The 24,625-nt window shown below is 60.5% G+C and overlaps 1 protein-coding gene across 5 annotated transcripts; it reads left to right on the top strand.

Moving 5' to 3' along the window:
* The first annotated feature begins 1,070 nt into the window (after nucleotides 1-1,070).
* Nucleotides 1,071-24,251, top strand: LOC119145006 (casein kinase II subunit alpha-like). 5 transcript variants are annotated; one of them, XM_037381002.1, is made up of 13 exons: nucleotides 1,071-1,201; nucleotides 9,938-10,073; nucleotides 12,419-12,530; nucleotides 14,201-14,302; nucleotides 16,108-16,158; nucleotides 17,155-17,214; nucleotides 18,369-18,452; nucleotides 20,594-20,704; nucleotides 21,705-21,806; nucleotides 22,812-22,912; nucleotides 23,059-23,207; nucleotides 23,516-23,605; nucleotides 23,726-23,841. In XM_037381002.1, the coding sequence occupies exons 2-13, from the start codon at nucleotides 9,973-9,975 to the stop codon at nucleotides 23,839-23,841; spliced, it is 1,179 nt and encodes a 392-aa protein (XP_037236899.1). In that variant the 5' UTR covers nucleotides 1,071-1,201; nucleotides 9,938-9,972. The 5 variants fall into 5 exon arrangements, with proteins under 5 accessions (XP_037236899.1, XP_037236900.1, XP_037236903.1 ...); XM_037381003.1 differs by having other exon boundaries at nucleotides 1,072-1,250; XM_037381006.1 differs by lacking the exon at nucleotides 9,938-10,073 and having other exon boundaries at nucleotides 1,076-1,201; nucleotides 23,726-24,251.
* The last annotated feature ends 374 nt before the right edge of the window (nucleotides 24,252-24,625 follow it).

The following is a 24,625-nucleotide window of genomic DNA, read 5'->3' as shown; positions in this document are numbered from 1 at the left end:
GGGGGTCCCAGTGCCTGGGGTGTGTGCCTCTGTGCCATGCAGTTCCCTCAGCAGCGGTGCCGATGCAGGGCCCCCACCTCAGGGCCATCAAGTGGCCCCTCAGCGCCTGAGCCCGGGGGTGCGGCTCCAAGGCACCATGGACACCACCATGTCCCTGCACTGTGGGGGACAGGTTCCCATCTCGGGTGCTGGCACCTGGTGGGTTTTGCTGCCAGGAAGGTCCCTGGGTGCCCCCGGCCTCTCACAGTGTGGGGGGACCCGACTGGGGTACACAGTGGGGACAGCGGTGGGAACAGGGACACAAAAGTGAGGGAAGGGGATGGAGAGGAGCAGGTGTGTTGAGGCTGGGGAGCGCTGGGAGCACTGGTCATAAGCTGCACTGGGAGTGCTGGAAGTAGGTGCTGCAGGCAGCACTGGGAGCACTGGTCCTGGGACAGGCCAAGCTGGGGCACCAGGGGCACTGGGAAGCAATGAGTGCACTGGGAGCACTAAGCACACTGGGCATCCTGTGGGCATTGGTGGCTCTGGGGCACTGATGCAGTGGTTGCACTGGGAGCACAGGGGGCACTGGGAGCACTGGTCCTGGGGCACTGGGGGTGCTGGGAGCACCAGGTGCACTGGCAAGCACTGGGGGCACTGGTGTCACCAGGAGCATTGTTGCACTGGGTGCCCTGAGCATTGGTTGCACTGGGTGCCCTGAGTGCACTGGGGGCACTGGGTGCCATGGGTGCATCCGGCATCCTGTGGGCACTGGGCGCACTGGATGCAACGGGGGTACTGCATGCAGTGGTGGCACTGGGGTCACTGGGCGCACTGAGCAGCACTGGTTGCACTGGGGTTGCACTGGGCGCACTGAGCAGCACTGGTTGCACTGGCTGCGCTGGATGCAATGTGATCACTGAGCGAACCAGACGCTCTACGCGCACTGGGCCCCACCGCGCCGCGACCCCCGCCCCGCCACGGGCCCCCGCGCAGGCGCGGTGGCGGCGGGCGCAGGCGCGGTAGCGGCGGGCGGGCGGCGGGCGGGGGGCGGCGCTCCGGCCGGGCGGTGGCGGCGGGGCGGCGGGGCGGTGGCGCCCCCCATCGGCCCGGCGGGGCGCGGCCCGTCCGAGGGCGCCGCCGCCAGGAGCCGCCGCCATCTTGTCACCCCCAGCCGAGGGGAGGCAGCGCCCCTCCCCACAGCGCCCGGCCGCTCGGCCAGGTAGGCCCCGGCCCCCGCCCCGGCCTCGGCCCCGGCCCCGGCCCCACCGGTGAGGGCACAGCGGGGGGGCGCTGGGCAGGGGGGGGGCTGGGCGGGGGGAGGGGTGTGAGCGGGGGGAGGGGAGGGAGGAGGAAAGGCGGGGGGGGGATGGGGGGGTGTGGGTGTGAGGGGGGTGAGTGTGGGGGGGGTGAGGGGGGTGAGCGTGTGTGAGTGAGTGAGCATGGGGGAGGTGAGTGTGAGTAGGGGGTGTGAGGTGGGGGTGAGGAGGGGTGAGTGTGTGGGTGAGTGAGCATGGGTGAGTGTGAGGAGGGGTTGTGAGGAGGGGTGAGTGAGTGAGCATGGGTATGTGGGGGGGTGAGTGAGCACGGGGGGGTGAGTGTGGATATGAGTGGGAGGTGAGTGTGAGTAGGGGGGGTGGGGTGAGGAGGGGTGAGGGGGGTGTGGGTGAGTATGGGGGGTAAGTGTGGGTGTGAGTGTGAGGGGGTGGGGGAGAGTGAGCATGGGTGTGTGTGAGTGAGTGGGGGGGTAAGTGAGGGGATGGGGGTCTGGGTGTGTGTGTGAGTGTGAGGGGTGGGGGTGAGTGAGCATGGGGGTGCGTGAGTGTGTGTGAGGGGTGGGGGTGAGTGAGCATGGGGGTATAAGGGGGTGGGGGTGAGTGTGGGTGGTGTGAGGGGTGTGTGTGAGTGAGCATGCAGAGTGAGGGTGGGTATGGGGGGTGAGTGTGAGCAGGGGGACTTGCAATTGCAGGTGGGGGGGGCTGAGAGCCTGAGTGAGTGTGAGTGGGTGGGTATGATGGCATGAGGATGAGTGGAGGGGGAGTGTGAGTGTGGGGGTGTGAGTGCAGGTGGGTGGGGATGGGGTTGGCATGAGTGTGAGTGAGCATGGGGGTGAGTGCAGGTGGGTGGGGTGTGTGAAAGTGTGGGGGTGAGTGAGTGTGAGCATGAGGCTGTGAGAGCCTGGGTGAGTGTCAGTGGGTGAGGATGAGTGGGATGGTGTGTGAGTGCCTGGAGGAGGGAGGTGAATGTGTGGGTGGGTGAGCTTGGGGGGCAGATATGAAGGTGTGGGGGGGTGTGAGTGTGCGCGTGGGGAGGTGAGTGCAGGCATGAGTGTGGGGCTGTGAGAGCTTGGGTGAGTGATGGTGTGTGAGTGCATGGGGGGTGCGCAGGTGGGGTGGGGGTGTGTGAGGGTGAGTGTGGGGGTGTGAGTGCAGACAGGTGGGAGATGTGGGGGGGATATGAGGGTGTGAGTGTGGGGGGTGCAGGGGTGTGTGATGGTGTGTGAGTGTGCAAGTGTGAGTGTGAGGGGGTGTGAGTGTGAGCACAGGGTGGCTGGGGGTGAGAGCAAGCACAGGGTGGGGGCTGTGAGAGCAGGTGTGAGTGCGGGTGTGAGTGAGGGTGTGTAAGTACAGGTGAGTGTGGCTGTGTTTGCATGGGGGTGTGAGGGTGCACATGTGAGGGGGGAGGGGCAGAGGCGATGATGTGTGATGGGGGGAGGGGAGCGGTGAGTGCTAGTTTGGGGGGGGTGAGGGTGAAGACGGGGGGCGGGTGCCCCGCCGGGTGGGGCAGGGATGGGGACATGGGGACAGGGTGTCAGTGGGGCAGGAGGGACACAGCACTGGGGGGGGCTTGCTGGGGGGCACCCCATGGGCAGCGCTCCGAGGGCTCTGGGGGGTGGGGGGTGGTCCTGGATGTGCCCAGGTGTGGGGGGGGAGCTGTGGGTCTGGGCGTGCCCGGCTGGGCAGGGGGGGGGGGGGGGGCGTGTTGGGCGTGCCCAGGCATGTGCAGGGCTTATGGGGGAGGGGGCTGCCCCACTGCCGGGGTCACTGGGAGCTGCCCGGTGTTGGGGTCCCCTTCACTGGGGGTTCACCTGAGTGAGGTGTGGGGCAGGGAGCTGCCCCGTGGCCTGGGGGTGGGGTGGTGTCCCATGGGGCAGAGGTCTGGGGCAGGGCACAGTGCTGTGGGGCCAGGCGCCGCAGGGTGGCCCCTGCCCTGGCGGGTGACAGGGTGACGCCGGGCGCGTGTTGGTGCTGAGGTACCGCAGCAGCTGTGGGGAGGGACGGGCGGCTGGCACCGCTACCCGCACTTGGCTGGCTCCTCGTCCCGCCACGCGGTCAGTGCCGGCCGATGCCACATGGCGCGGGGGGCCGGCGGGCTGCCAGTGGGCGGGCACCGTGGTTTACCAGATTCTCATAGTTTAATCTTAAAAATTCTCTTCTCCTCTGCGGTGGGGAGGCGATGGTGGGGAGGCAGCAGCCAGTGTTCGGGCCTGTCCCGGCACAGGCAGCGGCTGGCCCGTTGGCGGACGGTGGCGGTGATTCCCGGGGAGCACAGCTTGGCACCGGCAGCACCTGTTCTCCCCGCGCACCTGCCTGGAGGGGTGGCAGGAATCTAACAAGCTTTGCTGACGGCCTTTGTTGACGATGGAGACTAAACCAAGGCAAAGCCCGCTGCGGTTGGCGCGCTGCAAATTTTTTCTTGGATCGATTAATCTGCCCTCTGCTCTGTGCTGCGGCAGGTGCCGGCCCTGGCCCATTCCCCCCAAAGCCCAGCCCTCGGTGTCACGGTGAAGCCTGTGCACTGTGCCAGCACCCCAACCCCTTTCTGGGCACCGACAGTGACATTCTAAAGCGTCTCCCTTAGGCAATGCTGGTGTTGGTTCACGGTGAGCTGTGCCAGCGGGAGCTGTCCCGCTGGGGGGATCCATCCCCTCCCTGCCGGGCATCGCAGAGGAGGAAGAGCAGAGCCTTTAAACCACTGGCAAGGGGAACGCAGCAAAGGCAGCACGAGGGAGACCGCAGCAGCGCGGCGGTGCTCTTGGCAGCTCTCTGGTCATGCCGTGTGCCCGGAGGGGACCCGCTGGGTGCCGTGGTCTCGCTGACCTGGCCGGCTGTGGCAGATGGGGCAGAAGGTGCTGTTGTCACAGCTTTTGTCCACTTCCTCTGAAATCTCCCTGCATATTCCCACCACCTTGAAACTTGCTGTGTGATGCAGGGATGGCTGAATTGAGGCTATCGACCCCTTGCTGCTTCCCCTCCTCCTTGCGGGCTTGGCCAAGCTTCTCCCTCCGAGCCTTTCTCTGACGGCACCCCGGCGTCCGTGGCTGTTTGGGGAGGTGCCCTTCAGAAACGCAATGGCAATGTCAAAGGGCTGCGAGCAGCTTGCACGGCTCCTGCTCTTTGGGAATGGGATGGCGCTGCGTGGTGTCAGTGCCTCAAAGCCGTCACCAGACCTCGCTCTGTAGGGTGTGTGAAAACGCGGTTAACACGGCAGGGAAAGCGGCGAGGGGATTTGGAGTTACGGGAGAGGGTTTGAAGTCAAAGGTCTGGGTCAGGGCTTGGAGAGAGGGAGGGAGGGTGAGGAGGCAGAGGGAATCAGCACCATGCCAGTGCCTGCCTGCCTGTGCGCCTGCCTGTGCGCCTGCCTGCTGGGATTTGGCATTCGAGCCTCTTTCCCCACTCCCTCCAGCTGGAATGGGTTTGGGAGCCAGCATCGGCCACGCTGAGCCAGGCGCAGGGGTGGTGGGTCTGTACCTGAAGGAGGGCAGTGAAAGTGCTGAAGGGTCTTATGAGGAGATGGGATGAGAGGGTAAGCGATGGGATGAAGGGAAACGGCCTCAAATTGTGCCAGGGGAGGTTTAGAGTGGGTGTTAGGAAAAATTCCTTCTCCAAAAGGGTGGTCAGACGTTGGAACAGGCTGCCCAGGGCAGAGGTGCGGTCACCACCACAGGAAGGATTTAAAAGATGTGTGGATGTGGCGCTTGGGGACGTGGCTTAGCGGTGAGCTTAGCAGTGCCGGGTTAGCGGTTAAGATGGGTGATCTGAAGGGTCTTTTCCCACCTAAAGGACTCTGATCCTACGGTGTGGGGGCGCAGTTTGCCATGAGTGATGGGGTGGTGACACGGTTTGTGTACGGAGTCAGCTGAGCCCAGCCTGTTTCACCCGAAGCTGTCACCTCGCCAGGCTGTTCGCTGCTGCGGGCTTGGGTGTAACAAGGCCATCGGAGCGGTTTAAACAAATCGGTGCATTACGGAGTGCCTGGCTGGAGAGCCTTCCCCATGTGGAGGATGACTAAGGGCGCGCCTGCCCAGGCACGCAGGAACGCTGGGTCTGTCTCTCTGTGCGCTCGTGCCAGCGTTGGGATTTCAGGCTGGAAACCTGAGCCAGCTGCAGCCAACCAGCTGGGCTGTGGAAACGATTTCAGGCCAAACTGCTCCCGGGTTCGCTGATGCTGTAGCTACTGCATAGGTCTTCCCTTCAGAGCAGCCCCAAGATTGCCAGAACTGCAGGTGCAGGCGCGTGTTGGTGCCGCAGCCTGCCTATTGCCGGACGCGTGGGCATTGCCTGCCTCGAGCCGCAGCTCCGCGCGAGGCTGGAGAGAAGGGCAAGCCTTGCTGGCTCGCCCCTAGCCCACCGTGGCCATGTGCCCTCAGCAGTGCTGAGCTTCGGCTGCTGCTTTTCTAGAACTGTCTCTGCCTGCAGCTGCTTCCCGGGGGAACTCTCCTGTCTGTGGAGAGGGTCGTCTCCTCTCCCATCTTCCCTCTTTGTTTTGGGGAGGGCCCAGGGGGGGTCCCAGATCCTGGCCAGCTGGGCAGGGCGGCAGCAGCGGCGCTTTCCCCGGCCTGATCCCCGGCTAGCAGCCTGCCGAGCCGCAAAGCCAGGCTTGGAGGCTGGCTGCGGAGCCACTTCCAGCCTGGCTGTCATTCCCAGGTGGCTTCTCTCCTCTCAGTTTTGGCTGCAGCCGCTTCCCTTGACATTTCAGTCCACCGAGTTGCTCCGGTTTGTTACCCAGAGCTGGAAATGCGGGTGTTCAGCTCTTGTTCTCCCTTTCCATGTGCTTGGCTTGCCTTTCTCTGCTGCCTTCTCCAGAGGTCCCGTTGGCTGTGAGTTTATTTGGTGCATGAAGGCCAGTTGCTTTTTCTAGTGCTGAGGAGAGCCGGCGGTCTGACTAGTGGGAAAAGCCTGGAAAACAGGGATTTGGAGAGACACTGCCATGCAGAGGAGCTGAGTTCAGGAAGGACTGCAGGGCAGCGCTCGCTGTGAGGGTTGTGACAGTTCCCTCAACCACCGATGGTCAGTCAGGATCAGCTGGAGGCTGGTGATGTGCTGGGGGACAGGGCAGGCAGTGCTTCCCAACTGGGAGAGAGGTCAGAGCGTGTTCCCGAGGCCTGGCCCAGCTGTCCCTGGCTTCGTGCTGACAGCCCCTTGCGCACCAAAGGTCAGCAGCTTGCCCGAGCTCGCGTTGGGGAGCTGGCGCAGGGTCAGAGCTTCCCTCAGCCCTCGGGGGGGCCGTGCAGGGGGACAGGGCTGTGGCATCACCCGCCTGGGTGCAGGGAGAGCCCACGGCCCTTGGGGCTGCTCCGCTTCCCATTTGCAGAGCGTGTTCAGAAGGGGTTTGGGGCGAGGTGCCTTGGTGTCTCACCAGCCCATTTCTCCCTGAGGAGCACGGGGAGCTTGGTGTGGCACTGGGGACCACCACTGTCCCAGTGCCGAGGAACCAGCAGCCCCTGGGCTCCAGCCAGTGCACCTTGGGGGCTGCTTCTAGCTTCCTGGGGAGGGTGATGGTGGCCACGGCCTTGTCAGGGGCTACAGGCTTCTCGCTGGGGTTTGGAAGCCGTGGCAGGGCTCGCCTGGGAGGAGCGTTGGGGGTGGTTGAGTGGGTGCTGGTAGCCTGCCTCTGAGCCGTGGTGCAGCTGCAGGGGGGAATGCAGGGACCCTCAGCCCCCTTTTCCTGAGGGATTCAGAGGGTTGTCCCGGCTGTGCTGAGGGGCGAGGGCAGTTTGACCAGTGTCGGGAGCTGCGCTGGCTCTTCTCATCTCGCCACCTCTCCGATAATGCTCCTTACGTTTCGGTCGTGCTACTGAGAGAAGGATGATGGATGTCACCCTTTTAAAGAGAGACCAAGCGCTGCCTCCCGCTTAGGTTTGTTATTTTAGTTTCAAAAAATCCTCAACAGATTGCTTCCTGCGGAGGGGAGCCGGGAGCGAGCTCTGCGCTGGGGGAGCATGGGGAGCTAGCGAGCTGCTGCCGGTGGTTGTGAGTTCAAAGCGATAAGTGTGGGAAGCCCCCGGCCACGGTCGGCGTCTGAGAGCTGGGACACGTGGGGCTGAAAGCCCAAGAGCGTGCCGCTCCCATTAAAGCCTTTAGAAGGGAAAACAAAAAACCCTCTGAAATTAGCACCGAACACAGAGGGTGGGATTTTTTCCCCCCCTCAAGCTTTTCAGGTTAAAAATATTTTAAAAGTGGGACAGGATGACAGGATTCCTGGCTTATTTCGCCAGCCTCGTGTGTGAGAGTCTCAGGTGCCGGAGAATGTGCCGCAGGGCCTGCTTCGGCCAGAGGGGAGCTTGCCAGTGCCAGCGTGTAAGTGATGTCACTGTGGATCGGAGCAGGGAAGCGCTTCCCGAGGAGCCGCCTCCTGCCATGGGATGGTGGGATAACCGCAGCCCCCTGAGCCAGGGCTCATTAGCTGCCTGTGCGATTGCTTTCCGTGTGTCACGGGTGGGTTTCCCCTGCATGGAGCAAAGGGTCGTTGTGAGCCTGCGGTGGTACGACCGCATTCTCGCTTGCTGCGTCGTGCCCTGAGGAAGGTTCCGGCTGTTTTTTTTCCCTCCCTCTCTCATGTCCCTGCAGTTGTTTTCTTTTCCCTGTCAGCACTTTTCACCCCGATCCACAGTGCCAGCAATGCTGCAGCAGAAATGTCACCTCTCCACCGGAGTCGGCCTTGCAGGCAGGCCTGATCCTGCCCACTGCCGGCCTTGGGAGCGCCACGTCCCCATGCATTGGCTTTCCTGTGCCGGCTGATCTCCCTTGCTGGTGCTGCGGGAGGATAAACGAGAACACCGTGTCCACCGGCCGATGCTTCACATGCCCCGGCGCGTTCTCCTTGCCATCAGCAGCCTTGGCTCTTCCCTCCCCCTGGCCCCGTGCGCTCCTGGTTTGTTCGGAGCGTGTGCTCCCTGCGCCGTGCCTTGCCTAGGGTGTCTTGCCTAGGGTGTTCGCTAGATGCCGGGGGCACCCTGCTGCGTGCGGAACGGCAGGATATTCTTTCTGCCTCCCAAAAACTTTCTTTTTGCCCTTTGCTGAGCAGAATGTCTTTGCTCCTACTGCCGGAAGCTGTGTGCACGCCATTTCACTGAGTGGTTGCAGATGGGACCTGGTGGGATTTTTCCATTCTCAGTTGCTGAGTGGTTTTTGTACATCCCAAGCCCTGCTCCAGGCCACAGGGTCCTGGCTGGGGTGATGGAGCCTGTTAACCTGGCAGAAAACTTTCTTTCCTGGGTTAATGAGCTCTGCTCGCTCCCCTTGGCTTGGGAGTCAGAGGGGCCGGATCCTGTTCGCCCAAGCCTGGTCTCTGTGTGCAGTGCCGTTTGCAGGCAGCTGCCTCCCTCTGGCTCTGTACCAGCTGGGTAGCATCTACCTTTCAAGATGCTTATTAACCCTTGCACAGGATATTAAAAATGCAGAAGGGCTGTCTTAAGTGCTCGGTTCTCCTTGCTGGCCGGTGCTCGTATTGATTTATTGACTCACCGACTCTGCCGTGCCATGGCTTGCAGGTGATTTTGCCATGGCAGGAGCAGAGCCCAGGCTGCTGTGTTAGAGTATCTTCTATTTTGGGTAAAAGACTGACTGCAGGGGAGGGTGGGGGACAGCAAGAGCAGCTCCTCCGAGCCCAGGGTCCTGGCTGGCGGACGTCTGCCGGCTCAGCACTGCATCTTGCCTTCTCTCGGGGAGGAGCTGGGGTTTTGGTACCTACCCATGTTTCCCAGCTTGTGGTGTTCAGCTGAAACATTTCTTCCGTGGCTGTGTGTCCCCGTTTCCTGGGTGCTGCCTGGAGGAGGGGGAGCAGCAGGACTCTGGCCCTCCTTGGTGGCCCAGCCGGTTGATGGGGCACATTTTGGCACACCAGCGTGGAACAGGAGCTGCCACGCTGCACGTACCAGAGGGGCTGCCAGCGAGAGGAGAGTGTGCCGGCTGCCCAGGGCTGGGGGGCTCCCGTGGGGGCTTCCCAGGGCTGCTGTGCTCCTGTGGGGGCTCACCGAGGCCACTGGGCTCGTGGAGAGCTGCTGCTGTAGTTGGTCTGCATGGCTCACATCCCCCTTGTCGAGGGATGGAAGAACTCTGTCCCCTGCGTCCTTGGGGAGGTGATGGGGTTTGGCACGGAGCTCCCCAGCCTCGGCCAGGGCCCTCGCTGACCTCTGCTTGTGCTGGGCGCCCAGAGCTGCTTCAGTCCCTGTGGGGTGGCTGGAGAGAGGCCCAGGGCAGCTGGCAGAAGGAGTTGAGCTGGTGCCGTCGCTGCACAGTCCAATTTGGCTTGGGCCAAAGCTTGCAGGCGCAGGGAGGGACCCAGTGGTGCTCGCTCCTGGCCGCTGCGGGGCTCCTCAGAGCCGGAGAGCTGATCGGGGTTTCTCCCCTCGGCTGAAGTGGCCTCTTGCGTGGGCTGGGGGGAGAGGCCTGGGCTGGGAAGGGGTGTGAAGGACAGCCCACCTGTCGGCACTGCGCACCCCGGAGCCTGCTCGCTGGTGGCCTGGGCACAGGTTCCCTCGACGCTGCGTGCCAGCCGCCGTGCTGCCAGGTGTCCCCTCTGAGGGCTGAGCCGTGCCTCCTGCCCACCCTCGCTTGCTGCAGCCCCCCCCAACTCGGGTTCACTCGGCAGCCCCGACACGCGCCCCTCCTTTTCCCTGTTTCTCTCACAAGTGTGCCTTGGTCTCATCCCAATTCATGTGTGTTTATATTTTTAGGGTGATTGAGGTACTGCGCCTCTGGCCGTGGAAGCATGTCGGGGCCAGTGCCGAGTCGGGCCAGGGTCTATGCAGACGTGAACACTCAGAGACCCCGCGAGTACTGGGACTACGAGTCGCACGTCGTGGAATGGGGGTACGCCTGGGAGATAGGAGGGGGACCTACACCAGGGCCTGTGCGCAAGCGCTGCCACCGTTCTGCTTGGTGGCATGGGGACAAGCGCCCGTCCAAAGGCAGACGGGCAGGTCGCGGCGTTCCGGTCCAGCCGCGGTGCGAGGGCCAGCACCCGGCACAGCCGGGACTGGCATTTCGGTTTTTGGCATTGCTGTCCAGCGCCCACCGGGGGACCGCGCTGCCTGGGGCGGGAAGCGGGGGTGCTGATTTCCAGGGGAGCCCTGGGCTCCAGCCTGCGGCTCCTCCGTGGCTTTGCAAGTAGAGCCACTTGTATTTAAGTGTTGAAACTAAGACCCGGGTGTCTGGCTTCAAGCATGCAAGTGCGTGCTTAACCAAACCAGCGTGATGAGGGTTTGTTTTTTATCGCTGGGAAGGACGGCAGTGTCAAAAGACGGCAGCCCCCATGCCACTGTCCCCGGGGCGCTGACGGGAATAACAGGGAACAGTGGGGAGATGCTTGGGAACAGTTCTGGAGCGGAGGGGTTTGAAAGGACGAAGGTGAAAGTCTTGTGACTATTTTTTTTTCTTTTTTGGAGTTCCCCTGAGGACTGGATTCTCTGAGAATTCAAAATGAAGGCGACCAGTTGATTGTTTTATACAGCAGCCGGCTTGGCGAGGAGCTGGGCAAAGGGCCAGCTTTGACTTCCCAGGTAGTAACATAGCGCTCAGCGTTCCCTTGCTCCAGGGCATCCTCCCTCCCGAGCCGCAGCGTTCGGGCTGGAGGAATACTGCCCGCCAGGGACAGCGGCTGCTCTTTGTTTGGGTAGTTGTGGTTAAAACCTATAAAAATTAGAGTCTTTTATCTGGGGCTGCAGCGTAAGCTGGTGCCTGGGCACCGAGGAGGCTGTTGGTGCTGCGGTTGGCAGCTGTTGGCGGGGTTGCTGCTGAGGCCAGATTAGGAGCCCTCCCCGGTGCTCTGCCTCCGCCCAGACCCCGGCTAGCGTGCCGGTCACTGGTACCGGTGACCTAGAAATGAAAAGCTTTTTATCCACTTCCAAATCCCCTGCGCCAGGCGGAGCCCCAGGGAGCCTTCGATCTCTGGGACGGTAATTCCATGTCTTCTGCGAGCATCCTGGATTGTTTGTTGTGGTTTTTTTCTTTTTCACATGAACAGTCCTCGCAGTTAATGTTTTCCCTGCTGCTGACCCCGAGCCTTCCCGTCTTGTTCCTAGTGAAGGTGAACTAATCCTGCCCATCTGTAGCGCGTGGTTCACCACGCTCCCTTTACTTGCGTTCGATGAGCGTGGCCGCAGGTTGGGGAGCGAAGCTGCCTGGCGTGTGGGTCCTGCTGCGGCTCCGCTGCCCATTTGAACTCTCCCTCTTTTCCTCGAGGTGCTGACAAGTCATCTCCTGTATTGTCTCTGGTAATTAGCAATTTGTGAAGTCAAGCTTTCCAGCCTGTAATTCCCTTTCTTTCCTCAACTTGTTTATCCTTATCAAATCCCCCCAGGGGCTCCGTGCCTTCCCTCCTTGGCATAGCAGAAATAATTGCCGATGCTTCTGATGTTTCCTCTGGTCCCTTCAGGTGACTCTGGTTTAGACCTTAGTGGATTTAAATACATGGAGGTTTTATGGGTGAGAGTTGGTTTATTTCCTTCTGGTTTCCAGTATGGAATATCGATTATTTTTTTTTACAAATCCTTGGGTGTGTGATATCCTTTACACCTCAGTGTAATGCAGGGGTCCCAGGGGAATTTTTATGTTGGGTATTTTGTCAGTCTCTGCCGCTAACTAACTGCTGGTGGGCTCCGAGGTTTCAGGTGAGCTAGTCCTTGCAGCCCACCGCCTCCTCTTACTGACGGAGAAGAGGGAAAGGTGGAGCAGTATCATCTCCGCAGGACCCGTGGCGGGCTGGGAGGCGAGCTCAGACTGGGAGGGGGGGAGCACCAGCACTGGGAGCCAGCAGAGGTGTTTTCGACATGCCAGCTGGGTTTGCCTGGAGGGCTGCAGTGCGTGCGAGTGTGGAGGGGGGGCTGTTCCCGAGCTGCCCGTAGCGCCTGTGAGGTCTCGTGTCCCATCTCCACGTGGAAGTTGCTGAGCCAGCCCTCTGCGCTGCGCGCTGCTGGCAGCGCTGGTGCTCTCCAGTCGTTTGCCGGTTTGTTTGCGTGCTCCTCTGCGGTGGTAGCTGCTTCTCTCCAGCCCTGGGCACCATGGTGTGCTGCTAGCTCTCCACTTACCATAGGCTGACCCCCAGATCTTGACCTTCCCGCTCTCCCTGGGAGCAGTGTTGTCTCTAAAGCGAGCAGCTCTCTGTTCTGGGCTGGGTGCAACCTCTTCATCTCTGTATTTCTCTGTTTCTCAAACAGCAACCAAGATGACTATCAGCTCGTGCGGAAACTTGGCCGGGGCAAATACAGTGAAGTCTTTGAAGCCATCAACATCACCAACAATGAGAAGGTCGTCGTGAAAATCCTCAAGGTAGGTGTTTTGTTCACCGTTGCGCTCACTGTTTTGTTCCTCTGCCAATGCTTCCGCGTCTTCCCCTCCTTTGCCTCTTCCTGCCCTCTCCATTTGAAGCACTCTGTTGATATTTGGATGATTTCATCTTAGCTGAGGAGAACATCAGCCCCCAGGGCAGAAGTTTTGGCTAGCTTGTTTCCGTCCCAAGCAAAGCAGAGTTACGGAGGCACGGGCAGGCTGAGCGCTGGCACTGGATTGTGCTTTCCTTGGGCAGCTGTTCCCAGGCAAAGCAGTGATGGGAGCAGGGAGGAAGGGGATCATCTACATGCAATGGAGGCAGAAGGAAAGTCCTGTGCCCGGCCTTGTATGGATGTCCTGCCTGCATCCCCTCTGCCCTCTCTGTCACCCACTGGTGCCACTGCCATGAGGTTGCGGTGGGTGCCAGGCAGCTACGTCTCGGCAGCGCTCCCGGACTACGCTTTAGGGAATAATTTTTCTTTGGGCCTGTTTCAGGTCACAGTCTCGCCAGTTCAGCAGAAGAACTTGGCTTGTTCTGGTGATCCAAGGTCATAAAATCCCTGTGCTGGATTCATGGCCTGGCCCGAGCGAGGTCACAGGAGCCCAGAGACCTTTCCCAGGATAAGCAGACCAGCATCTTGCAATGCGAGGTCGTTGCAGCACATGATGTCCCGGTCTGTAAGCTGGAGCTGATTCCTGCCCAGGGGATGAGCACAGGCACCCCCGCGTGTCCCAGGAGCTTGGGCAGGGCACAGAGGAGTTCCCTGGAGCTAACAGAGTCCTGACGGATGGACAGCCACGTGTCTCATCCCTCGTTAGGCTCATGGGATGTGCTTAGGCTTGTCAGCTTGCGGTGGCAAGCTAATTTCTGTGGTGTTGCCAAGCCACAGGTAATTATAGTCTGTAGGATGCACGAATTATAAAATACGGGGACGGTCTTAAGAATATTGCCTTTGCAAGAGAAAGAGCGGAGGTGGAAGGGGTGTAGCAACTAATCAGTGTAACAGAAATACACATTGAGAAAACCTTAGGGCAGATTACAGGTGAGGGCATGAGAAATGTCCTGTTTAATGTATTTGCCCTGTGTCTCACCCAGCCTGCGATGGAGAAGCAGAAAGCTAGCTCGGAAGGCAGAAGGAGCATCCTGTCCTCAGAGGCAGGCAAGGGACTCGGGTCGGCTTCTCAGTGCACATCAGAGCTGTCCCTGCACTCACTCGGCCCACACAGAGGGTTTCCCTGGGCAGTTCAGGTCGGGGGCTGGTTGGGAGGCAGCACAGAGGAGTTACGGAGACACAGACAGGCTTGGCTGCTGGAGCTCTTTCCCCAGGTGATGCTTTCCTTGGTTAACTGTTTCCAAAGTTTCAGTCAAGGATTTAACCTGGGCCTTGACGAAACTGAGCTTGCTCTTTAAAATCTTTTGTTTGTAGTAAAATAATGTCGTTGAGTAAAATAATCTCTCGAGGGTCTCCCAAACATGGGAAACTCCATTCCTTTGGAAGCATAGAGCTGCTACATGGACAGGCTTGCAGGGTGCCGTTCTCCAGAGGAGACGCCTGCTCAACACCATTCCTTTTGCCCAACGGAGGCACCATGCGCTCCTTGGCTGTTCCCCTTGAGCGGCCAGAGAGGTTGCTCTGCTGGTAACTGGCTCTCCTTTTCTGTTTTACCAGCCTGTGAAAAAGAAGAAGATCAAGCGTGAGATTAAGATCCTGGAGAATCTCCGAGGAGGCCCCAACATCATCAGCCTACTAGACATAGTGAAGGACCCTGTGGTAAGGAGGATGAAGGGGCTGCTCCAGCAGCCGCAGGGGCAGGGTGCGAGGCAGGCCTTCGGGGTCCTTTCCACCCCGTGAGTTACAAGACTCTGAGCTCAGGCTGACTCCCTGCCCCACTTGGCATCCACCTGACAGCTGAAATCACCCTGGGGAGATCTCTGTGCGCATTCCCCTCACGAGCACTGTTGAGACAGTAGACGAGAGGGTAGAAGTGGAAGGAGATCTTTCTAGCTGGTCCAGCAGCAGCAGGTGGAGGAGGGTTGTGCTTGCAGCACCGTTGCCCTTCTGCTGGGTGGGTTTTTTGGCTTTTGAACCACCCAGGTCTCGTGCGGGGCTGCGCTGCTTTCTCTGCTGGGTGATGCTCCCTGCCTTTGTGAAGGCCGAGGAGAAGGACAGGCAGCAACCAGTGTGGGTTGCACTGTCACCAAAGTGATCGGGCAGAGGGAGGCTTTCCTCCACCCTCGGCACTCTGTGCTGAGACCCTTCACCCCTCCCCAAACTGGATGATGTTTTCTCTGTGGCACTGGCTGGGCTCCCAGCTCTCACCCAGGGGCAGCTTTTACTTCTGTCATCCCTGTGGAGCCAGGATATCCCACTGTCCCCAGGGGTTTGTACCCCACGTGGCGTGAGCTGGGCAGGAGTGCCAGGCTGGGTCAGCTCTGCAGCGGGCTCTGCTGCCCGGAGCTGGGCAGGGGGATGCACAGCGCTCGGCAGGACCCAGGGGGTTGTGGAAAAGCGGCTTTTGGCAGCAAAGGTGTTGAGTTTTACGTGGGCAGACTGATAAAAGCCATGGTGGTGATGTAGCGCAGCTGAATTTCTCCAAGGCCCGTGACTTCGTACCGCCTGACGTGCTGATTAAAAAGCTGCATTAGGATGAATTAGCAGGGCGTATTTGATCCAATTTTAATCCTCTGACAGGCCGTGAAAGGCAGCTGTTTGTGGGGAGATAGCAGCGAGCGGGGGCCCTAGGGACTGGCTCTCGCTCCGCTGCTCCTTTTCCAGACGGGTCTGCAATGCCGGCTGGTGACGTTTGAGGTGACAGATCACATCGTAGGGAAGGAGTGCGGGTGGGTTACATGGCCGGTGAGCAGGACTGTGCTCTCAGGAACAGGGGCGCAGGCTGTGGCATCGGGGTGGGTGCCAGGTTTTGGGGAGCAGCAGGCCGGAGGGGTGCTGAGGGTGATGGCTTCCGCACCGGTGCTCAGGGTGGCCTCTAGCCCAAAGGGCTGCCCGGCTCTCCTGGGTGTTTTCAGGAGAGCCTTTGCAGGCAAAGGGTGGGGGGGGGGTTCTTCCTGCACACAGACCCTGGGGGTCCTGCCCAGCATCCCGCTGCGAGGAGAGCCAGGAGGATCAAAGAGAAAGGGAAAGAGTGGGGAGAGCCCTGCAGAAATGCGCTGGAAGAATGTGGCATGAGACCTCGACTCGGCGCCTGGGGGTGCTGCGCAGCTCCTCCACGTACAGTCTCTGAAAATGTCGTTCGGTGGCTGCGGTGGTTTGGGAAGCCCCAGCCGGGCCTGCTGGGGAGGGATGGGGTGGCCGGGGCTGTGTGGCTCCCACGCTGCCCACCTCCTCCTTTTTGCTGGAGATTTAATTAAGTCTTTGTGCGATCGGGTCACTGCCAGCTGAGGCAAGACGTGGAAGCCCCTTTCCAGGGTCTAACCGCAGCTCACTCTGGGCACCACTCTTCAAAACCAGCCCTCGAGAGTTCCCTCGCTGCCCGCCCCGCCTGCCTGCCTGCCCTGAGCAAAGCTAAACCTCTCTCTTTTCTTTCTGTCTGTTGAACTGATGCTGCTGTCCTGCAGTCTCGGACACCTGCCCTGGTCTTTGAGCATGTCAACAACACAGACTTCAAGGTAAAGTGACCTCTGCTGCTGCAGATGCCTCCGAAGGCGATGATGGTGTGGAGTATCTGGGAGAGCTCTTCTGGGCTCTGCCACGGAGCAGGCGTCACACCCTGGCTACCAGAGGGATTCCTGACCTGCTCTGATGCTGTCTCGTGGTGGGAAGGGAATACCTCTCTCTGGCAGAGGCACACAGTGTCACGGAAATGGCTGGCATCGCTGTCTCAGAGGGGCCGGGGGATTTTGGGCTTCGGCCAGCAGCTCTTTTCTACATTTTCCAGTTAGGAGAACCAGGGGAGCGCTGCTCGCGTTAGGGATTGTCCCCAAGCCTCTCCTCTCTGCCATGCTGCTCCAGCGATTGGCCATCATGGGCTTGTATTTGCAACCTGGTGTTGGCCAATTTGTGGGCTGAAGCCTTGGGCTAGTTGAGCCTCGTGTTCCTGGAGCCTGGGCTGAGCCAAGGGCAGTGAGAAGGGCTAGCGAGAAGGAGTTAGTAATAAACCAGCAGCCGCTTTGCCAGTGGCTGCTCGGTTCTGTTTCCAGTGAGGAATTTGAGGAATTGGTCCTGATGTGAGGCTTTTCCCCCCCGATTCTTGTCCCATGGCTTGTCTTTGGGCCGGCTGGGTTTTGTGAGGGTGGTGCAGCATGCTCTCTTATCCCCTGGTCTCAGGATGAAAATTGAAACCTTCCAGGTGCTGGGTCTGGTGGGGTCATGGAGCTCTCTGGTCTTCTCCTGGGTGGAAGCGGGGAGGGCACATCCATGCTCCGAGGGTTGGTTAGCCAGGCTGGGAGCATGGTTCGTCCCTGGAGTTTGCTGGCCCTTCCCAGGTGGGGAAATCCAGGGTGCAGAGCAGGTACTATGTGCCACCTGGCCAGCTGGGGCCTCTGGGCCCAAATTGTGGCTCCACAAGCGTCTGTTCTGCCCCAGTGCAGGCGGCTGTGCCTGTATGAGGAGCCCTAAACGTAAACATGCTGCTTTTTGTTAACTTTTTGTCTCCATTCTTCCAGCAACTGTACCAGACGCTGTCTGATTTTGACATACGGTTCTACATGTATGAAATCCTAAAGGTAAGCTCCCGGGGACGGCTGCAATATCCACAGCCCCAAAGAAAATCCTCGCTCAAGCAGAGACCTGCTGCTCAATCTCCCCTGGAGAGCCTGTGTGTGGAAGCAGGAGGTAGAGAGCAGAGCTCATTTGGCTACTAAACCCTGCTGGCCCGTTGCCCAGCCATCCGTGTGGGATGGCTTCTTGGGCAACTGCGTGTGGGGAGGCTCGGAGGCAGGTGGCTGCAGAGTGTGCTGGTGAAGGGCTTAGAGTGCGAGGTCGCTGTGTCCTTGAGAAGCAGAAACCGTCTTCTTTATTTCCCTGGCTTCCTCTTGCAAGAATTCTGCCTCCGCTGGGACCTGCTATGGGAAGTGGCTTTGGCTGCACGCTGCCGTCGGGGCTGTGCTGAGGTGGTCAGCTGGGGACCCGGGGGTGATGAGACCCTCTCCCAGAGCACCCCTTGCCTGTCCCAGCCATCCCTGTGGGCAGAGGCCAGGCTAGGATCAACTGCAGCGTGTCCCGGCTGTGGGGCTTCAGCTGGAGTGGGCACTGCAGGGCAGTGGCAGCCTTTGGACAAGGTCACCTTCGGCACAATGTCTCCACCAGTGGGGCTGGCACAGGGCTGGAGAGGGAGACGGGGCTGTGCCCCTTCACCGCCACTCACCTGCTGCTCAATCTCCCCTGGAGAGCCTGTGTGTGGAAGCAGGAGGTAGAGAGCAGAGCTCATTTGGCTACTAAACCCTGCACTGGTCACGCACTGGCTCTTGGAGCTGGGCTGGGCTTTGCGGGGCTGAGCCCAGGGGCAGTGCCCAGTGCACGCGCCTGCGGCGCAGCCAGCTACAGGTTTTTGGTGGTTCCCTCCCGGGAGAGGTGATGGGGCGTGTTGGACACCAGGGAGCGTCCGCACTAGAGGTGACTGCACAGGGTTTGGAAGAGGGCTGGAGATCCCTGGGGAATGCGTCTCTCCCTGTAGCTTTTAGGACAGGCGTCACTGAAGCAGAGGCTGACCTCGGCGCCACTGGAGGCGGCTGGCTGGCTCCATCCCAGAGTCCCAGAGCAGCCTCCGGGTCTGTCCTTAACCGCCGGCCCTGCTGGCTCTGGCTGTGGGTGCACTGCCCACTGCTGCTGCCTCGTCACGCGGCAGGAGGCTTTCTGACAGCGCCTTTTCTGTCCGCAGGCACTGGATTACTGTCACAGTATGGGTGTCATGCATCGAGACGTCAAGCCACACAATGTCATGATTGACCATGAGCACAGAAAGGTACGGTGAGGTTCGGCTGGCTCCAGCTCCAGCTCCCAAGGGAGAGGGGAGCACTGCGAGGCCACGGTGGGCTGGCTCGTTTTGCCTGCATCTGCCCCAGTGCAGTGTGCCGCTCAGAGCAGGGAGGGTCAGCCGTGCTCTGCCAGCTCCCGCTCTCGCTGTCACAGGGCTGAGCAGAGGCCCTGAGCTTTGAGAATCTTGGAAGTGTCAAATCATAGAGGTTGGAAAAGACCTTTAAGGTCGTTGTGTCCAACTGTTAACCCAGCACTGCCAAGCCCACTGCTAAACCATGTCCCCAAGCACCACGTCTACATGTCTTTTAAATCCCCCAGGGATGGTGGCTCCACCACCTCCCTGGGCAGCCTGTTCCAGTGCTGGACGACCCTTTCGGTGAAGGAACTTTTCCCAGTACCCAATCTAAACCTCCCCTGGTGCAGCCTGAGGCCGTTCCCTCCTGTCCTGTTTGCTCGTTATCTGGGCAAAGAGAACGTCCCCACCTCGCTGCAGCCCCCACTCAGGTGGTTGTAGGGAGCGATCAGGTCCCCGCTGAGCCTCCTCTTCTCCAGGCTGAGCACCCCCAGTTCCCTCATCAGACACGTGCTCCAGACCCTTCACCGGCTCCGTTGCCCTTCTCTGGACACGCTCTGGCACCTCAGCGTTTTCCTGCAGCGAGACCTCTCGGCTCCTGGCTGAGAGCCTTCATGCCGGCAAGAGAACTGGCAGTTTGGTTTTACCCACTTTGTGTTCGCGTTCCTGCAGGCCAGCACAGCACAGGCTTACCCCGTGTTTAGCTGCTGCAGAGGATTGCAGGTTTGATGGCAAAACGTCCCTGGCGTGGTTAACGCCCTGTGGCCCTGCCTGTCCCCAGCAGCACCAGAGCCCGCGTTCAGGCTGGAGTGTTGCCTTGAAGTGGCGAGCAGCCCTCCTAGGGTCTGGGCCCCAGCAGAGCCCCATGAGGGGAGCACTGAATTTGCAGCTGTTTGTTTGGAAATACAGGTGACTGTAAAACCCACACCTGTGTCCAGTAAAGCCGCTTTATTTGCCACCTGTTTGTCAGTAACTTGGGCTCGTAAATGTAACTTTAGATTTCTTCCAGCACCTCTGTAGCAACTGGCCAGCTGGGACGTCAAATAAAAAGGACTTCAAAAGGCGCCTGCACGGACACCGGCAGGCTGGGCGTCTTGCCGTGGCACGGGCAAAGCCTCCTGCAGCTGCTGAGCGCCCCCGTTATCAGAGCCGAGCCCCCCCGCGCTCTTTGGGCACTGTGCCCTTTGAAATCTTCCCCGTCGTTGCAGCCTGGTATTGCCCTGCGTCCTACCAGCTGTGTTTTGTTGTAACCGCCATGCTCACAGAAATCTGAGCTGAGCCAGCCTTTCCTTCTCCCCAAATTAATATTAAAACCGCTGGAGAGGCGCTTTGTGGACGGCAGATGCCATGATTCTCAGTTCTAATAAGGCTTCTGACTTAAGCCAACCAGAGAAACGTGGCTTAGATGTGTTTTCTGTACAGTAGGTATAAAGCTGATGGAAAGCTGCAATTAAGAGAGCAATCATGGAATAGTTGGTTTGGGAGGAACCTTATAATTATCAGTGGTTTGCTGTCAGAGCAGAAGGTCCGGCGGGGATTGTCAAAGGCCTGGCATTATTCCAGGTTAATGACCGGGCCGAGGGACCAGAGCGTGTGCGTCGCCTGCGGGTTTAATGCGCCAGGCTGAGGAGGGCTGCAAGTCCCCCGACTTCAAAGTGATCCTGGCAGGGTTTGAGAAACGATCTGAAAAATGGGGTGAAATTCCTGAGAGGCAAATGCAAAGCCCGAGCCTGAAGCAGGAGTCGTGGGGGACAGGCACAGGACCGGCATCACAGGTGCGTGAGCCGGCTGAGGGGGCGTCGCCACAAGCTGTGGCATCACTGCTGCGATGTTCCCGTTGCCTCTCCCCGTTAGCACTGCTGCGGTGATGGCTGTGGCATGGCATGGCTGTGGCAGAGCTGTGTGCGAAAGCGGGGCAGCCGGTGAGAGGACAGATGAGGAGAGACTTGTCAGTGGTGGCAAGCACACAGAGGGCTGGCTGCTGCCAGCTGTGGGCCTGGGGTGAGCGGGGTCGCAGGTCCCTGTACCCACGTGCTCTCTCTTCCCTTCTCCAGCTGCGCCTGATCGACTGGGGGCTGGCAGAGTTCTACCACCCTGGCCAGGAGTACAACGTGCGGGTGGCCTCGCGGTACTTCAAGGGACCGGAGCTTTTGGTAGATTACCAGGTATGTCCCAGCGCCTTGTGCCGACAGCAGAGCCAGGGTGTGGAGATGCGGGCTGGTGTCCTGCTGCCATGCAGCCCCGGGCTCTCCAGTGCCTGGACAACCTGCAGCCATCCGCAAGCAGGGGAGGGGATGGGACAGCCCAGCTACAACTCACAGTGGCTGGAAAGGCTCTGGGTAATCGGTATAACCTCCCTGGGGTGGACATAGAAACACAGAACACTTTGGGTTGGAAGGGACCTTAAAGACCATCCAGTTCCAACCCCCTGCCACAGGCAGGGACACCTCCCAGCAGACCAGGTTGCTCCCAGCCCCGTCCAGCCTGGCCTTGAGCTCCCAGGGATGGGGCACGCACAGCTGCTCTGTGCAGCCTGTGCCAGCACCTCACCACCCTCACAGTAACAAATTTCTTCCTGATATCTGACCTAAATCTCCCCTCTTTCAGCTTAAAGCTGTTCCCCCCTGTCCCATTGCTACAGGCCCTTGTACAAAGCCCCTCCCCAGCTTTCTTGTGGGTCCCTTCAGGTACTGGGAGGTGCTCCAAGGTCTCCCCGGAGCCTTCTCTGCTCCAGGCTGAACCACCCCAACTCTCTCAGCCTGTCCCCGCAGGAGAGGTGCTCCAGCCCCCTGAGCATCTCTGTGGCCTCCTCAGGGCTTGTTCCAACAGGTCCATGTCCTAAACATGTGCTAAAGGATGAAATAATTGGGAAGGTGAGATTAAAAGAGAATTGTCTGCCATCCTGCAAACAGCCCTTGAGGTGGCTGCTCGGCATCTAGCTTTTCTGCCCGTGACCGATGAGACTACGTGCTGTTCAGAGTCTGAACCTGAAGCTGTTGTTGGAGATGGCCCTGGGCAAGGCGGAATGTGGGGCTGCTAGATGCGGCACCAGAAACCCACCCCCTGCTCTCTGCCATGCTCTCGGTGCACAGTCCTGGTCCTGGGCCCTCCCCGCAGCTGGCGTGCCACTGACCCCCCGTCTCTCTGCCTTCTCACCTTTTCTAGATGTACGACTACAGCTTAGACATGTGGAGTTTGGGCTGCATGCTGGCCAGCATGATCTTCCGGAAAGAGCCCTTCTTCCACGGTCACGACAACTACGATCAAGTGAGCACCAGGGCAGCATGCTGCCTGTTTCCCACATCACCCCGTCCTCCCGCAGAGCCTCCCCTTCCCACTCCCCCCATCGCCCGGTCCTCCCGCGGAGCCTCCGAGCTGGGGAGCACACCACAAAGCAAACCGGCAGCACTGAACCAGCATGGCAGCCTCTGACCCTGGCACTTGTGCCACCTCTATGCGCTGCCCTGTCTCTCTGTCCCCTCCCTGCACCAGGATCTCTTCTCTCTATCCCCTCCCCATGCCAGGGTCTCGGTGCTCCCTGCTCTGATCTCTTTGCTATCTGTCCGAGGGAGAAGTGTATTGAGCTGGCAGCTGAATCTGGGGGTTACTGGGCAGGGGAGCAGAGCGCTGATCGCACTGGGAGGTTCTCGCAGGAGCTGTCTGCCTGCCCCACGTGCTGCTGGACGGGGTGCAGCCAAGGTGCAGCTCTGGAGCCGCAGGAGCGGAACGCAACATTTCAGTTATTCTGAAATCCAGTGGGGTTCCCGGGATGCGGCTTTGGAGCTGGCTGGGGTTTTCCAGTTGTATCGCTTCCTAAGCTCAGCCAGCAACCACTGGCGCGCCTGGTGCACCCCAAACCCCACCGCAGCCCGCAGGGGGGCCTGCAGGGACCTGCAGCTCTGGGATCCAGGCTCCCCGCTGCATCCACCCTCGGGGTAGGGAGGGGAAATGGGGTGTCTGGCTCCACTCCAGCTCCAGAATGCTGGCCCTGGAGCAGCCTGGGCACGTGTGCACCCTTCCCTGCTGAGAGCAGGAGCACAGCATGCTTCAGCATGGCTTCCAGCTGCTGCAGGGAAGGGCTGCGACGCCTTGCCTTTGCTTCGCACCCAAGCGAGGGCTGGGAACGCATCCTTCCCCAGCCGTGAAGCTCCACTGAGCTGCGTCCTCACTAGCGGAGTAAGGGACACTAGGGTAGCCAGGACCTGCGGGCTGCAGCAGGGCTGGTGGGAGCCCCATCTTGGCCGTCACCCTCAGTGTTGCTCCTTCCGCCAGCTCGTGCGCATTGCAAAAGTGCTGGGAACGGAGGACCTGTACGACTACATCGACAAGTACAACATCGAGCTGGATCCCCGCTTCAACGACATCCTCGGCAGGTGGGTGCGTGGCAAGCGGGGAGCCGTGCCGCTGGCTGTACGGGCCGCCATGGCCCATGCCTGGGCGCGGAGCAGGAGAGGGCAGTGCAGGAGGCGAGAGCGACGCGCCAGGGCGCAGGGCTGATGCAGCGCTCTCCTCCTCGCAGACACTCACGGAAGCGGTGGGAGCGCTTTGTGCACAGTGAGAACCAGCACCTCGTCAGCACCGAGGCGCTTGACTTCTTGGATAAGCTGCTGCGCTACGACCACCAGACACGACTCACTGCCCGGGACGCCATGGAGCACCCGTACTTCTGTATGTCTGCCCGTGCTGCCACCCGCTCCAGCTCCTAGGGGCTCCCATGGGATCCCCCCTGCCCAGAGCCGATCTCCGTGCTGCTTCTGGCCCTGCTCCCCACCCGTCACCGCTGCGGCAGCTCTCCTGGTCCTTTCGCACACAGGCAGCGCCCCACAGCGCAGCTCCGGCCACGCTGGCTGCCTCCCTGTGCCCATGTGTGCTCCTGTGGGGCTGCCACTCCATCTCGGGTGGGGGGTGAGTGGTGAGGCACCGGTGTGTGGGGGGCAGCCGTCACTGATGCCTGTTGCTTTCCCCTCTGCACACAGATCCCATCGCAAAAGACCCAGCAAGGATCGGCACCTCGGCTGGACTCTCGGCCAGTAACACGCCTGTCAGCTCCTCCAGTATGTTGGCAGGTGAGTGCTCGAGCCCACGGGCCTCTCGCGCGGGGCTGCAGGACCCCGTCGCACCCCCCTGGGGCTGAGCAGCGCTGGCTCGGAGCTCTCCTGCCGACCCACGGTCCCTCTCTGGCACAGGCATTACCTCGATGTCCGCGTCACAGCCCATCGGCAGCCTGGCTGCATCGCCCGTCATCTCCTCACCCAACGCTTTGGGCTCGCCGGTCCCCGCCGCAGCCGGTGTGCAGCCCTGAACTCACTTCTCAACCTCCGGCTTCCCGCAGCGCCGAGGCCGGTGCCGCGCCTGCCTTCTGCCCTCCTGCCTGCCCCGCGAGAGCCGAGGGCTCCGGCCGCCTGCGGCAGCCCCTGCCCAGAGGCAGAACCGGAGCACAGTGGGAGGGTGCTCTGGAATTTTATTTTTATTTCTGTTGAGTATGGGAAAAAAAAAAGAGCAAAAATGTAGGTTCCTTTTTTTTTTCTCTGTGCAGTAACAGTATCACACTCTCTGGCAATGGACCAAGGCTGATCTCTGTTGTGTCTGTGTCGGGGTACGGCGTTAGCTGCGTTCTTCTCATGAGGATCATGGTTAGTGATGCAACTACAGTGTAGAAATCTAAAATGAATAATAAAATTTATTTTCTATGTCCCTAACAGGACAGCAGGAGCAGCAGCTTCTTCTTGGGCAGGGGCCCAAGGTACACCCCCACCGCCATGCGTGCAGCACCGACAGGGCTTCGGCACACGCTTGTCATGGGGAGGGGGCAGCAGCGTGGTGGCTGTGCAGCATGCCTGCCCTGGGGGCCTGCGCTTCCTCACAGGCTCAGAGCCTTTTCAGCCTTGTGAGGTGCAGTCAGGGCCGTACCAGCTGTGCCAACACGGGCAGGGAGGGACATGTGGGGCAGAAGCTGGCAACATGTGCTGGCAGCCCAGAAACCCAGCCACCTCCTGGGCTGCACCCCGAGCGGCGTGGCCGGCAGGGCGAGGGAGGGGATTCTGCCCCTCTGCTCCGCTCTGGGGAGACCCCCCGGAGCACTGCGC

This window comes from Falco rusticolus, chromosome 3, assembly GCF_015220075.1.
Source record: "Falco rusticolus isolate bFalRus1 chromosome 3, bFalRus1.pri, whole genome shotgun sequence".
NCBI lineage: Eukaryota > Metazoa > Chordata > Aves > Falconiformes > Falconidae > Falco > Falco rusticolus.
Note: the sequence above shows the minus strand (reverse complement) of the source record. Positions and strands in the feature narration are given on the sequence as shown.